This window comes from Humulus lupulus, chromosome X (assembly GCF_963169125.1).
Source record: "Humulus lupulus chromosome X, drHumLupu1.1, whole genome shotgun sequence".
In the NCBI taxonomy this organism is placed as follows: domain Eukaryota; kingdom Viridiplantae; phylum Streptophyta; class Magnoliopsida; order Rosales; family Cannabaceae; genus Humulus; species Humulus lupulus.
In genome coordinates, this window is record NC_084802.1 from 226,878,260 (window position 1) to 226,894,268 (window position 16,009).

General features: G+C 36.8%; 1 protein-coding gene across 4 annotated transcripts; it reads right to left on the reverse strand.

Moving 5' to 3' along the window:
- Positions 1 to 847: 847 nt before the first annotated feature.
- Positions 848 to 11,141, reverse strand: LOC133806996 (uncharacterized WD repeat-containing protein C2A9.03). Of its 4 annotated transcripts, none has more exons than XM_062245097.1 (10): positions 10,990 to 11,141; positions 10,613 to 10,890; positions 10,364 to 10,531; positions 9,956 to 10,042; positions 2,534 to 2,668; positions 2,312 to 2,422; positions 2,137 to 2,228; positions 1,950 to 2,055; positions 1,779 to 1,865; positions 848 to 1,687 (listed from the first exon to the last, which is right to left on the reverse strand). In XM_062245097.1, exons 2-10 carry the CDS (start codon positions 10,760 to 10,762, stop codon positions 1,274 to 1,276), a joined length of 1,350 nt encoding a protein of 449 aa, XP_062101081.1. In that variant the 5' UTR covers positions 10,763 to 10,890; positions 10,990 to 11,141; the 3' UTR covers positions 848 to 1,273. The 4 variants fall into 4 exon arrangements, with proteins under 4 accessions (XP_062101081.1, XP_062101083.1, XP_062101082.1 ...); XM_062245099.1 differs by having other exon boundaries at positions 10,613 to 10,766; positions 10,926 to 11,121; XM_062245098.1 differs by having other exon boundaries at positions 10,613 to 10,780; positions 10,926 to 11,121.
- Positions 11,142 to 16,009: the final 4,868 nt, after the last annotated feature.

The following is a 16,009-nucleotide window of genomic DNA, read 5'->3' on the forward strand; positions in this document are numbered from 1 at the left end:
CTTTTCTTTGATTATGCTTTTCTTTTTCTTTTTTCTCAATCTTTCTAAAAAATTAAATAAATATGGTTTCTTTTTCTTTTAAACGTAAGTAGTAAGAAAACTAATAGATTAATTGTTTTTACTTTTTTATATATATCTTTAATAATTATTTAATTACTTTATCTGATTATTAAATATTTAATATCTAAGAAAAAAAATTTTAAAAAATTATGTCACATGGCATATTTTTAATGACTAGGATTAATTTAAATGACTTGGCCCAATTAAAACTCGACATCTGGCAGTCTAATTGACAGATAATAACGAGGTACCTACGGTTGTTAAGAAAGTGCGACGGAAGGTATTTATGCCGTCCAAAATAAGATAGATATTAAATTGTTAATTTTGAAAAACTTATGTATTTTCATCGCCAATCTCTTAGAGGTGTTTGGTATGAAGGTTTAGTTTGACGGGAATGAGAATGTCAAATCTATTCCATGTTTGGTAAATTTATTTTTAATGTTTTGAGGGTTTGTGTTTCTTAGCGGGTGAAATTTTTTAGCTTTATTTTAGAATAATCTTAACCCCTTTAAACACTTGAGTTTCACATTTACTTAATCTAAACTCCTTATAACTCTACTCCCACAAACTCAATCCACATACCAAACACCCCTTAGTTTAAAAATGATAAAAGCAGCTTTATGTAAGGTCTCTCTATTTTCTTTTAACTAATGTTGAAAATAAACCATTAATATAAATCATCGCAAAATTGGAAACAATATAGTAGATATTTGAACAGTCGGTCAACAATGCATTATACGATTCAGTGGTCAAGACATATGGAATTGTTATTATGGACGAGAGTAGCTTAAACCCAAAAGAGACAATTAGCAATTTGAAAAGTTAATTTACTTGGATGAGCCACCCAAATATTTTCAAAATGTAAAAATTTACAAATCGAGTTTTGTGTTGTGGCCCTAACTAATTACACGCATCATAAGCAAACAATAATATGAATCGAGTAAAAAGTAACAGGTGACCTATCTATCAACTTTTCGAGCTTTACAACGACAAAATTTCTACTTCCATTTTAGCTTCAGAAAAGAAAATTAAGCTCCAAGACCGACTAGCCAAAATCTAAGCGACTGTCGAGATTAAGAAGGGTCTCGTAGAGTCATAGCTATAGCTAAGTCCCTCCATAGAGTAGAAACAAATACATAACAAGCAAACTTAGTCATATCTTTTGTACAGACCTCAAACCAATATACACTTTCCATCTTAAACGAGTTCTATCTTAAAACATCGTTTGTAGATATTGGTTAAAATGCCTCCTGTTGAACTCTAATAGACTACCATAAGTACGATCCGCTACCCCAACAAAAAGTGCCTCAGCATCCGGGCTAAAGGATATTCCAGCAATCTCACCAAATATGTCAATCTCTTGCCCTTTGACATACCCTGCATGTGTATCGATGATGTGAACAAAGTCCGCAGGCTCAGCCATGGCCAGAAACCGACCATCATTAGTGAACCTAACAGCTCTTATTGCCCCCATTCTTCCCTTCAGAACGGCTAAGGACTCCGATAGGTTCCTTATGTCCCACAATCTGCAGGTGGTGTCTTGGTTCCCAGTAGCCAAAATACGTCCATCTGGGTGCCAAGCAGAGGCAAAAGAGTAGTCCAAGTGCCCTTTGAGGCTCCCAGTGATCTGAGAGGGGGCAGGAAACATTAATATTGGCAATAGAGAGGAATGGAGAGCAAGCAAAATTAAGGGTAAGCATGCAAAAGCAAAGACCTACCTTCCCCGTTTGAGCATCAGCAATCAAGCAGTCAGCACTGTCACCAAGGACAGCAAGCAACTTGCCATCGGGGCTAACACAAGTGTTCTGTAAAGAAGCAAATCTCATGAGAAACTACGGAAACAATGCAAAGCCAAACTACTAAAGAGTATTTCAGATGATAGTACTCACATTCACACACCAATCGAAGGAAAAGCGATTAAGGCAAGTGAAATTCTCAGCATCAAACACTCGAACTTGAGCATCATTGTTTGCAGCCATAACCCTCATTGAGCCACTGCAAAGAGAGGGTACATTATGTGTCATGGATGAAAGTGAAATGATCACTATGGTGACAGGTTACGGAGCAGTAACTTACCTAGGATTACGGCAAATGTCCACTGTGTTGGTGATGGCATTCTCATCTGTTGTCAATTTTGTACAGAAAGCAACTCCGTGATGGTTCAATGTCTGTCCAACATACACAGAACAGTATTAGAAAAGAAAAATAGCATTAAGGATGCAACAATTATATATCTACAGAATTCTCATACCTTGCAAATAAGCTCACCCTGAAAGCCACCGGCTACCATTAAACCCTCCTTAACAGCCATGGTGCTTATTTGTACTCGAGAAAGTGACTGTGCCAACAATCCAGGATTCTTCTGTATAACTAAATTAGTCAGTGCTGGCTTTAAGAGCAAACTTTTCACCAAAAACAAAAAGATTAGAAGAAAGAAAATGTTAGCACTATTTAACATAGTGTCTCAACTGACCAGGGTAGGCACTATCGGCTTCACCACATTGAGTACTTCTTTGCCCCTTTTGAGCAAAGATGACCAATGCACTACTGAATAGTTCTGCATAAGGTAAACATCATGCTTTGATGTTGCCCACAGCAAATTCCGCAGCTTCACAACAAGAACAAGAAGAAATTCAATGGAAACATCAGCAACCACATTTATTCATTCAAGAGATCATATAAAACAATCACATTAAATTATGGCCAACATCACAGCTAAGATAACAAAACTAAAAAAATAAATAAATATGATCCAGAAGAAAGCAAAACATGTGCAGGAAAAGACTGTAACGAGTGACCAAATAATACTATGCACTATGAAATGAGCAACTGCAGAGAGGTGACAAAAACTGAAAGATGGAACTGGTTACATTCATGCAATCATTGACATAATCTACCATGTAAATTCAATAACTTAAGAATTAAAAAGTCACAATAAAGAGATAAACCTTCACAGATCAACCATAAAAATTTAATTAATTTGTTCAATGCATTTGCATAAAGGCTAAAGAGAGCTAGAGAAAATACAACGCAACATGACTGGTTTCTTCAGACAAAAGGCTGATCTATCAAAATACAATTAACGCAGAAATCTACATAAATCTTACAAGACCATAATGCAAACATATGAAAACGTTACTACTTAAAAGAAATGAGATATGCAGCCTAGGTATTAACAAGTCCCCTCAAGAGCTCCACAAACATCAGACTACTTAATCACAAAAATTGCTATAGAGGCCTCTTAAATGCTCAAATGTTTTCCTATCATACCATATAAACAATGTCGCGCCAGCAGCTCAGTTATAACTCCCACCCTTCTTTAATTGCTGTAATAAAGAAAAATAGCAGTCCCAGATGCCACAGAGGGGTTAAAGCACAGGATCATACTTGACATTCAAACTGAAGCAATATATCTACAGAGTTACAACTTACAGGGATATTAACACTCTAGACAAGAATCTTTAAACAGAACAGTTCGCATAGGAAAATCAGCAATCATGCATCACAATTCTTATAGAACAGAACACTCTCTACAGGTACTAATCTAGAAAAATTGTCCACGCCAGCACAAGTAAAAAGGAATCAAGTATATTGTGTTCGCAATGAAAGGTATTGAGATGATCAAACTTGTACTGCTTTATATTCGTTTGTAAATACTTCATAGGATACATTACAACCAGACTATCTCTAAAACTTAAATCTTACAGTTCACGTATACATATCTGTGGTATGTTGCAAATTAGCAAGAGTGACGGTCGTGTGCAAAGTGTGTTCATCTATATGTATACAAGTTTTGTTGCTAGAATTCATAACAATACATGGGACGAGCATATAAATATCACATCAAGTTACAAAGTCATACCACAGCCGTAATGAATCCATATCCCAATTAATCGTCAGATATCTCATCAGTAGAAAGGAATATCTGACTGTTACAGCATGTATATAGCTGTCAATTAGTTATCAATTAGATTAATTGTAGAGACCCTAATTGACATAGTTTTCTAAGTTAGCTATACTAGTTTGTATATAAATATGTATCATTTTTTCGAAAAGCAAGAGAATACAAATCTTTTCACCTCAGATAACATGATATCAGAGCATTAGGATTCGAATTTGGGGTTTTCAACATTGAGATTTTCTTTGGGTTTATAAACACAAATTAGGGTTTTGTGTCTTTTAGGGTTCCATTTCGGAAACCTTATTTTGAGACATAATCTATTCTCACCGCCTCACCTATGACGAAGCCCACCTTCCGATCCGCCGTTTGCCAGAATTTGGTGACCAGAAGCCCCACGCGTCGTCGTCGTCCTCCGCCGAGACACTCTCCACGCGCCAGCACGTGAGCGCGCGTGGCACGTTTTCTGACCATCGTTTTCTCGTCGATTGTTCTCCTCTACGTCCCTGGTTTGCCTGTACTTTGCTTTCGTCCATCAAGCGTTTGAATTTGAGTTTGTCGAGGTTTGTTCTTGGTCCTTTGCTGTGATTCTACCTTGGTTCTAGTGGTTGCTGTCTTATCTCTTTGTTTAGGCTCTAATGTTGAGAACAAATCGTCTATTGTGACAGATGTGGTGCCGGTGATGTCTAAGATCACGGACCATAAGCTAAATGGTTCGAATTATTTGGATTGGAGTAAGATTGTTCGCATTTATCTGCGGAGCATAGACAAAGATGATCATTTGACGAAAGATCCTCCTAAAGAAGATTCGAAGGAGAAAGATAACCTCACATGACTCATAGAGGATGCTCGTTTATTCCTTCAGATTCAGAATTCTATTGATAGTGAGGTAATTGGCTTGATCAATCACTCTGAATTTGTTAAAGAACGATTATTTGGAATTTTTGTACTCTGGCAAAGGGAATCTCTCTCGCACGTATGAAACTTGCAAAGCCTTTTACCGTGTGGAAAAACAAGATCAGTCCCTCATAAACTATTTTATGGTGTTCAAGAAGACATATGAGGAGCTTAATATGTTGCTGCCCTTTAGTCCTGATGCGAAGGTTCAACAGAGCCAACGGGAGAAGATGGCTATTATGAGATTTTTGGCTGGCCTTTCTTCTGATTTTGAGTCTGCTAAGTCACAAATCCTCTCTGGTTCTGAGATCTGCTCTCTACAAGATGTCTTTAGTCGCATTCTATGCACAGAAAGTCCTCCTCCACCTGTTCCGATTAGTAGTGCTTTAGTCGGTCGGAATAATAATTATGCTCCTGGGAGATCAAATAATTATACTGGAAACAAGGGAGGTGGCTCGCAAGGATTTGAAACTCGAACGTCGAACTCTGGATCCATTGTGTGCAACTACTGTAAAAAGTCAGGCCATACGAAGTTTGAGTGTCGAAAGCTTCAGTACAAAAATTAGCAAAAACACTTGGCCACGTTTACTAATGATCCCTCTGAAAAAGTCGGTTCTTATTTCTGCAGATGAATTTGCCAAGTTCTCTCAGTATCAGGAATCACTCAAGCCTTCATCTTCTTTTATCACTGCTATTGCTGACTCAGGTAAATCCAATGTTTGTCTTCTTTCCTCATCCTCCAAATCGGTCATTGATTCTAGTGCCACAAATCATATGACAGGTAATTCTCATCTCTTTTTCACTTTTCAATCACATGCTTCCACTCAAACCGTTACTTTAGCTAATGGGTTGTCATCTTGTGTTCGTGGATCTGGCACTATCAATCCTACCCCTTTGCTTCCTTTGTCCTCTATCTTTCATTTACCCAATTTATCTTTTAATTTGTTTTCTGTCAGTCAACTCACTCTATCTTAATTGTTGCATCTCATTTTTTCCCGATTATTGTTTATTTCAAGAACTTATGACGAAGAAGATTATTGGTAAAGGACACGAGTCTGAATGCCTCTACGTTCTTGACCCACTGCCATCAACTTCTATTGCTTGCTCGAGCATCACTTCCACTTTCGAGGCTCATTGTCGATTGGGTCACCCATCTCTTTCTTTGCTCAAGAAGTTTTGTCCTCAATATAGTAGGGTGTTTTCATTAGAGAGTCATGTCAATTTGCCAAACACCGCCATCTTAGTTCGAGTCCTAGAGTCAATAAACGTGCTAGTGTTCCTTTTGAATTAGTTCATTCTAATGTTTAGGGTCCATCACCTATTTTGTCTAAACGTGGATTCAGGTATTTTGTTACTTTTGTGGATAATTATTCTCGTGTAACTTGGTTATTCTTAATGAAAAATCGTTTTAAGTTGTTTTCTATATTTTGTGTATTTTGTGCTGAGAACAAAAATCAATTTAATATTTCCATTCGTACTTTACGAAGTGATAATGTCAAAGAATATAAATCTGTTTTATTTCACTCATATATGATTGAGAATGGTATGCTTCATGAAACATCTTGTGCTGATACTGCATCTCAAAATAGTATAGTAGAACATAAAAACAGACATCTCCTTGAAACTGCATGAGCCCTATTATTTCAAATGAATGTTCCTAAACCATTTTGGGCCGATGTCGTTTCTACAGCATGTTTTCTCATCAATCGCATGCCATCCTCTGTTCTTAATGGTGAGATTCCTTGTAAAATCCTTTTTCCCAATAAGTCCTTGTTTTCAATTAATCCTAGGATATTTGGTAGTACTTGTTTCGTTCAAGATGTTCGTTCGCTAGTCACTAAATTAGATCCAAAGTCATTGAAGTGTGTATTCCTTGGTTATTCTCGTCTTTAGAAAGGGTATAGGTGTTATTGCCCCAGTCTTAACAAATATCTCGTCTCAATTGATATTACTTTCATGGAAGACACACCTTACTTTCCATCCTCACTTATTTCTACTAGTCAGGGAGAGGATGATGATTTGTTGGTATACTCTACCACATCTTCTGATCATGTCTCAGCCACAAACACAGCTCCGAATAGGCCTCCTATTACGCAAGCCTACTCCAGGCATCCACCTCCTGATTCATGTCCTACACCTGCTCCTTCGTCATCAGATCCGGTCCCAAATGATGATCTTCCTATTGCCTTACGCAAAGGTAAACATCAGTGCACTTACCCTTTTCTTCTTTAGTTTCTTATAATCACCTGTCGTCTTTATCTTATTCGTTTATTGCTTCCCTTGATTCTATCTTTATTCCTAAAACGGTTCGTGAAGCCATATCTCATTCTGGTTGGTGGCATAATGCAATGATAGAGGAGATGAATGCTTTAGATGACAATAGTACTCAGGACTTGGTCGATTTACCTTCAGGGAAACGGGTTATTGGGTGCAAATGGGTATTTGTCGTTAAGGTTAATCCGGATGGGTCAGTTGCTCGATTGAAAGCCTGTCTTGTCAATAAGGGCTATGCTCAAACCTATGGAGTGAATTATTCTGACACTTTCCCAGTTGCAAAATTGACATTTGTTCAATTGTTTATTTCAATGGCAGTAACTCATAACTCGCCTTTGCATCAACTTGATATAAAGAATGTGTTTCTTCATGGTGATCTTCAGGAGGAGGTGTATATGGAGCAACCTCCTAGTTTTGTTGCTGAGGGGGAGTATGGCCGAGTTTGTCGTTTTTTAAAGTCTCTGTGTGGTTTGAAACAGTCCCTGTGCTTGGTTTGGTAAATTTAGTCAGGCTGTTGAAAATTTTGGCATGATGAAAAATAAGTCAGATCATTCTGTATTCTACAAACAATCAGAAGCTGGTATCATTATGTTAGTTGTGTATGTTGATGATATTGTGATTACTGGAAGTGATACTGTGGGAATCTTATCTCTCATGTCTTTCCTTCATACTCAGTTTCATACGAAGGACTTGGGGATGCTAAAGTATTTCTTAGGTGTTGAAGTCACAAAGAGTAAGAAATGTATTTTTCTATCTCAGAGAAAATATGTTCTTGACTTGTTAACTGAGACAGAAAAATTGGGAGCAAAGTCTTGTAGTGCTCCAATGATGCCGGATGCACCTTACAAAAGATGGAGAACTATTTGAGGATCCTAAGAGATATGGAAGGTTGGTTGGAAAGCTGAATTACCTTACTATAACTCGTCCAGATATTGCATATTCAGTCAGTGTTGTCAATCAGTTTATGACATCCCCAACAATTCATCATTGGGCAGCATTAGAGCAAATTTTGTGTTATTTGAAGGGAGCACCAGGGAAAGGTATCTTACATGCAAATTTTGTGTTATTTGAATGTTTTTTAGATGCAAATTGGGCAGGTTCCAAAGTGGATAGAAAATCCACTTCAGGTTATTTTGTTTTCGTTGGCGGAAATTTAGTTTCTTGGAAGAGTAAGAAGCAGAATGTTGTATCAAGATCCAGTGCAAAATGGCGCAATCTGTGTACGAGATAATATGAATTTATCCGCTCTTGACTGAAGTAGGTCTTACAACTTCGCTACCCGCAAAATTATGCTATGATAACCAAGCTGCCCTTCATATTGCATCCAATCCTGCATTCCACGAGTGAATCAAGCATATTGAAATTGATTGTCATTTTGCCGCGAGAAAATTCAGCAAGGTTTGATTTCTACTAGGTATGTTAAGACGAGAACAATTAAGGGATCTCTTCACAAAAGCGTTGAATGGGGTTCAGGTTGATTATCTTTGTAACAAGCTGGGCATGATTAATATTTATGCTCCAGCTTGAGGGGAGTATACCAGCATGTATATAGTTGTCAATTAGATTAATTGTAGAGATCCTAATTGACATAGTTTCCTAAGTTAGCTATTCTAGTTTGTATTTAAATATGTATCATTTTTTCAACGAAAAGCAAGAGAATACAATTCTTTTCACCTCAGATAACAAGTAGCAGATATTCGAGTATGTATCCTTGAAATTTGAACTCTTAATTTATGTTTTTACAAAATGTAATGTGCAATATTAGAAGTACAAAAGCAGCCTTCACATATCTACAAAAAAGAATTTCGTGAATGCAGAAACCATAACACCTAATTTTGGAAGAACATTTGGCTGCACATTAGTTTGGTAGAATTAGTAGATTGAAATCACTACACCGTAAGCTGAAATTTCTGTCTAATAAAATTGAACAATTTTTCTCTATGAAAGCTTTTTTAATTTAGTTGCATTCAAAGTAGTCTTCAGAAGGGAGTAAAAAACGCAGAAGAAACTTTCTAAAGGGAAATCTATGGTGAGAAATTTTTTTTTATAAAGTCACGAGAATGAAAAATTACTTCTGTTGAAAAAATGTAAAAAGTTGTTTAAATCCAACCTTATTTCCTTTATTTTATCACGGAACACGTCTTCATATCAAAAATCAATCGAATCACCAGCTTGTAGGCCTGAATATCAATTTCTTATGATAGCCCAAAACTGAAGGTTAAGCTGGAGCGCTAGTTTAACTTAAGATTAGCTGCACGTAAGTCATAATACATCTCAAATGACAATAAGATCTGTAACATGACCTCCATACCTTCCAAATAATGGTTGAGGCACAAAGCAATACTCATATAATGAAAGATATCCAACAATGATTGTAAATATGCATAAGACCTGCAAAAATAAAGACTAATGATATGTGTACAACCAAATTCTAAATCAGCTACAAAAAGAAACTATTTCGTACACCTTGACAAGAGACTGTTTAAAAAGAAAATTTATGCGATCCCAATATTCATAAATCATTGTGGAGAATATTATAAACAATGAACATCGATCAAGAGAAACACAAACCAAACAAAAAAGTATAGAGAAAGGCTTGGTCAAAACACAAATGAGATGCTAAGGAAACTATGCAACACATTGAGTAGTTAAAGATGATGGCAACTGAGTATAAATTCGAGTGACCTTATGTTTACAGAGCCAAAAAACAAAAAGGAGAAAAAGTCCTAGCCCTTGGCTCAGAATAGTATATAAATTATGTATCATATGAACTTCACATGAAAACATGTGAAAGGGTTCAAAGAAATATCGGAACAAAGTCGCTACCTGGAAATGCACAATCGTCGATTTGACAAGTCTTGTATTGAAGTGAAAGTCGTAAAAGGTCTTCCCCTTCTCCACTTCCAAGCATTGCTACCAAAATAACAATGATCAACAAGATTAAAATCAATCAATATAATATATATACACACACATATATAACTATACAGACACAAATATGTCGGTTTAATCATTTTTTTCTCAAGATAAGCACAACAAATCTATTGACAAATTATAGTGGAATCCTTGAAGTAAAAATTCCCAAAACGATCTTTCTAGATCCAATATTCGCATATGATAAATTTATTATTATATGCATTTATACAACGAAAAAAAAAATCTGTAGCGAAAGTCATAGTTAAAGTGCGTGTGCGCGCGCACGGATATATCGAGAAAGGAAAAAATCGAGGTTACCATTTCTAGCTGTTCGTGGGAGCGAGAAAGGCTCTCATAGTTCTTGTACTGCTTCAGTCGCGTCTCGCGATACTTGTCTCTAGTAAAGTTAAGCCTTTCCCAAGGTATTCCTTGAATATCTTTCCCGTTTCTAGCTTCCATAGCTGAGGTATCCGTCTTTGGCTTGCTCTGTAAAAAACCATACCACAAATATGAATTTCACACCTCCATTATAAAAAAAAAAATATCAAAAAAAAAATTAACGAGCACCGTATCAACGTCATCCTCGAAATCGGAGTCAAAATCGGTCGCGTCATTCGTATGAGACTGTTCATCACCAAAAGAATCATCTTCGAAGTCAGTGACATCGTAATAGTCATCAACGACGTATTCAAGATCATCGTTCAGAAAGTGCGCCATTGTTCTGCAATTAAATCTCTTTGGATAGCAGCGTTAATCGAAAGAAATAACAAAACAATACGGCCAAATGAATGGGTCGGAGAAAAACGAAGCCAACTGAACAATTTCGAGGAATTTCACCACTGAACCTGAGAAAGGCGGTGCATTAGAAAAAAGGAATTACCTGTGAAATGCGGAGTGATTAGAATGAAAACGAATTACTTTTACCAAACAAAACTGGTACGTACAATTTTCCCGGGAAACAGACAGAAAAAAAAATATTGAGACCAAAAGGAGACCAAACAGTTAGAGAAGTGTGTAGAGCCAACGTTTTGCCAAAAATAACAAGGCGAATGAGACTGGAAGATCTTCTTTATAGAGAGACCACGAGAATAGGAAGGAGAGCTGTTTGGACACAGATATAGTCTTGCGTAGTTGTGTTGACTCCGGCTGAGTCAGGGTAGTGGGACCCGACGGCCTCCGGGTTAGGGGAAACCGGAAACCTTATCAAAGAATAGAATCCCGTGTGTTTGGGTTGAAAGCGCTATTGGAAAGTGGCCCTCTGGGCCCCACTCAACCGCAAATTTTACCGACTGTTCCGTTTGCGTTTCATTTCCTTTTTTTTTTTTTTCCTTTTCTTTTACAAAGGGCGAGGGGGTTTCACTTGCCGTTATCTGATTTAGGACTGAGCATAAAATCCGAAAAATTAAAAAACCGAATAAACTGACCATCCGAATACCGAAAAAATCGAAACCGATTAAACCAAACACCGAAAAAACCGCCACTGTTCGGTCGGTTTGGAAATATTGTCCGGACCGACCGACCGGAACCGAAACCGACCGAGCACTATTATATATAATAATATAATATTATATAATTATTAATTAAAAAATAAATAAAATCTGATATGTTTTTTTACTAAGGGATCTCTTCTCTCGGTTTCTCTATCTCTATCATCGCATATACTCAGCTCAGCCCCTACGGTGTCGCAGCAATCCTTCCTCTCTGTCTCCTCCCTCCGGCGACTGCCCAAACGAACGGAACGGAACAGCCAGCCTCTTCCTCTCTGTCTCTCTCATCATCTCCTCATCTCCTCCTCTTCCTCTCTGTTTCGCTTATCCCTCTGCCCAAACGAAACGAACGGAACGGACCAACACCGAGCAAACGCGACTCGGCGACAACACTGCCCAGCCCACTCCGGCGACTGCTTCACAGACACAGTGCCTTCCCACTCCGGCGACTGCTTCACTCACGGACACAGTAACTCGAGGTATGCAGCTTCGTTAAAACAGAGATTGAGACATATATATATATAGCATTATGGATATATATTGGAAAACACAATTAATTAACAGTTTTATATGCTCTTCTTAAATATATTCACATCTCAATTGTGTTAAAGGACCAGATTTAAATAATCGATGTGTACAGTGTAATATATGTCTAATTTCTTCAGTATACAGTTGTGTATATACAATAATTAGGTGTAGTTAAATTTTTTTATTCCATATGGATTTATCTTTGTCAATGATACACAATTATAGTAAAATAAATAGTTACGAATCTGCTATTCACTTTCATGGCTGAACTATAAGTCAATTAAAGAAATAACATACATTAGTTTAGTATTGTTTTAGTTTGCTGCAATTTATAAAACTTAAGCTCTAGTTAATTTCTAGACAGCATATTAAAATAAAATAAAAAATTTACTCTTACGTCAATGAAGAACCTCTTTAGATCAGTCAACTCATCCTTGATCTTTTTCTTAATTGTAGTAAGAGCTCCCATAAGCGCTTTGTCATCCTCACTCGATTCTTGTAGAACTGCCATGTTCTTTTTCATAATCTTTGGCACTGGAGATGTCAATTACCAATTGAGAATCGTAATATAAAAGCAGAAAAAGTTACATCAATAATTAATTTTTCATGAAAATAGCTTTAAAACTTCAGCAAACTAGAATAACACAAGTCAAAAATTAGCAATGATCTAAGACTAAGAGCTTGTTCATAAGCCTAAGCTCACCTTCTGTTCATTTTCCATATCATCGATCCGCTGTTTCAACATTGCAACTTCTTTTTCGAGATCTTGTACCTTTGTCCTTTCTATTAATTATTAGCATAATTAAGTCAATGTTTTACATATATGTACTGACATGAAAAATATATATAAATATATCTAAGATGAAATATCAAATGCATGCAATATAACCTTCATAATTAGAAGCATATAGTCGGGATATTTCCTTAGAAAGATAGCATCCTCTCTCTAACTCCGCTAGATTTTCATTTTTCATATTAATCCAGAAATGGTGATCTGCATGAATAGCTTAAATATACTTTAGAGCACATCTGTACAGACCAAACACCAAATTTACAACATACTCATAGTATGAATACATATGTATATGTACGGCCAGTTGCCTTAGGAATGGTGGCATCGACTAATGTAATGTATCTTAATCTTACAACTTGAATATTAATTAATTAGACTATACTAGCATCTATCTAGTACATGTTGACTCCAATGCCCACCATTATTCATACTATGCAAAAGGTGTTTCCAATATGATAATTTTTCTTTAGAGTAATTAAATTAATAATATGATAAGTGTTGTTAGAAGTATTTATATTTATATTGACTAGATAATGATCATAATCATCATGTCTTGTTATTATGTTTTATATTTATTATATTTTACAAGTTAAACTAGCAAGAAGAAACACAACTTTCATTTATGGGCACATTCATATTATGTTTTATATTTGTTGCTGAAATTGTGTTTATAAATATGTAAATAGATCGTTAATATGGATAACGAGGAAAATTTAGAAGGGATGATGGGGGAGTGGTTGGAGTATGTTGAAACTAATTTGTCAAGTTCTGATGGAGAAGAACAAGCGAAGGAAAGGAAAAAAGAGAACGTACGAAAGAAGAGGAATGATCGACAAAATCAAGATAAGGAAAAAGACAAAGAGACCGAGAAAGAGGATAATGAAAAAGAAAAGGAGAAAGAGGTTGAACGACCAAAAAAGAAGCAAAGGGTTGGAAAGAAAACATCGAGCGTGTGGGATCATTACACTATGTTGCCTGATTGTGATCCTAAGAAGCCAAGAGCTGCTTGCAATTATTGTGGCACCGATTATGCGGCTGATACAAAGTTGAATGGGACTAGCACACTATGGGCACATGTGGAGAGAAAATGTAAGAAGTGTCCTTTCAGTGACTGGGTTGAGCAAAGTAAGAAGCAACAATCAACTATGGATAGATTTACTAAAAAGACAACAACCTGCAATGAAGAAGAAGTTGCTTCAAGTGGGCTGCCGCTAAGGTTTAATCAAAATGCTGTTAGGAAAGTGATCGCCGAATATATCATTATGGATGAGTTATCCTTTAGGCACGTGGACGGAAAAGGATTTCAAAAGCTCATTAAACATTTCTTTCCCACATTTCAGTTCCCATCAAGATTTACTGTTGCGAGAGATATTTACAATGCGTTTCTAGATCAGAAGAAAGAGTTGAAGTCGATTTTGGTGAAGCACAGAGTGTCGTTGACCACCGATTGTTGGACATCAATCCAAAATATTATTTATTTGTGTTTGACTGCACATTGGGTTGATGATAATTGGAAAATGCAGAAGAGAATTATCAACTTTATCCAAGTTCCTAGCCATAAAGGGGACTTGGTGGGGAAAGAGTTGATAAATTGTCTTAATGAGTGGGGTATCTCCTCAGTTTTTGCAGTGACGGTTGACAATGCCTCCTCAAATGACGTTGCTCTTAGAAAATTGAAGGGGCACTTGTTGGACAAAGACAATACCATTCCATTGAATGGCGAAATGTTTCATATGAGGTGTTCAACTCATATTTTGAATTTGATAGTAACTGATGGGTTGAAAGAGTTGAATGATGCAATTTCAAGCATTCGAAATGCAGTGAGATATGTCCGGTCATCTCCAGCTAGACTGAAAAGATTTAAAGAAAGTTGCAAGGATGCAAACATTGAATCAAAAGCCTTGTTATGCTTGGATGTGGTTACTAGGTGGAACTCCACCTACTTGATGTTAGAATCTACTATAAAATTCAAGAAGGCTTTTGAGAATTTGGAAGCAGATGCGAACTACACAAAGTACTTTGATGAAGAAAGAATGGATGGCCCACCAACCAACCTAGACTGGGAAAAAGCAGTTGTATTTGTCGACTTTTTGAGGAGATTCTATGATCTTACTAATCGATTTAGTGGGTCATTATATGTCACATCCAATCTATTCCTTCCAGATATTTTGAAGGTTCAAGCTGATTTAACTACTATGGCTTCTAATCCTGATACTTTGTTAGGGGCTATGGCAGTTAATATGAAACGAAAGTATGACAAGTACTGGGGAAGGATTGAGAAGCTGAATATGTTGACATTTATTGCCAATATCCTTGATCCAAGGTATAAATTAGAGGTTGTGAATCGTGGTTTCAAATTTGTGTACACTTCAAGTGAGACTGAAAAAATGATAAAGTTGGTGACAAATACTTTGGCACAGCTATATGCTTTTTATAAACAACAACAACCATCTCAGTCATCTCAAGCTCAACCATCTCAATCTCAGTCTCAGCCATCTCAGCCTGTTATCAATTCCACTACAGAATCATTTCTTCAAGGGCAACTACAACTTAGTGATGACATTGAAGAAGATGATCTTGAATACTACTTGAGTGATCGTCGTGAGAAACTTGATCCTACCTTTGATATTCTACGATGGTGGAAACAGAATGGATTCAAGAATCCAATAGTTGCGCTCATGGCAAAAGATGTATTGGCTGTTCAGATGTCTACAGTAGCATCTGAATCAGCTTTTTCTACTGGGGGAAGAATCTTAGATTCATTTAGGAGTTCCTTATCCCCGAGGATGGTGGAGGCTTTGATTTGTTCTAAAAATTGGTATACTTGTGAGTCTGAAGAGCCTGTTGTGCTTCGATAATACATGGATGAGATTGATGGTTTAGAGGCATGTGAACAAGTTTTTCCAGGTATTTATTTACTTAATAGCTTATTCTAATTGAAATATTATATATATATATATTATAGCTTATTTGTATTAATTGAATATTTGTCAGGTGATGGCTCGTGTATTACTGTTATCCCCATTTCCTGCATGGGCTTGGAGTCCTCGTCCAGGCCCATTGTCAGGGGCCACGTAAGCATGCGGGCCCGGCCCAAGGCCTCTTGGTACGGAGTGTCCAAGGGGAAGGGTATGGACCGGAGATGCATGTCGGGGC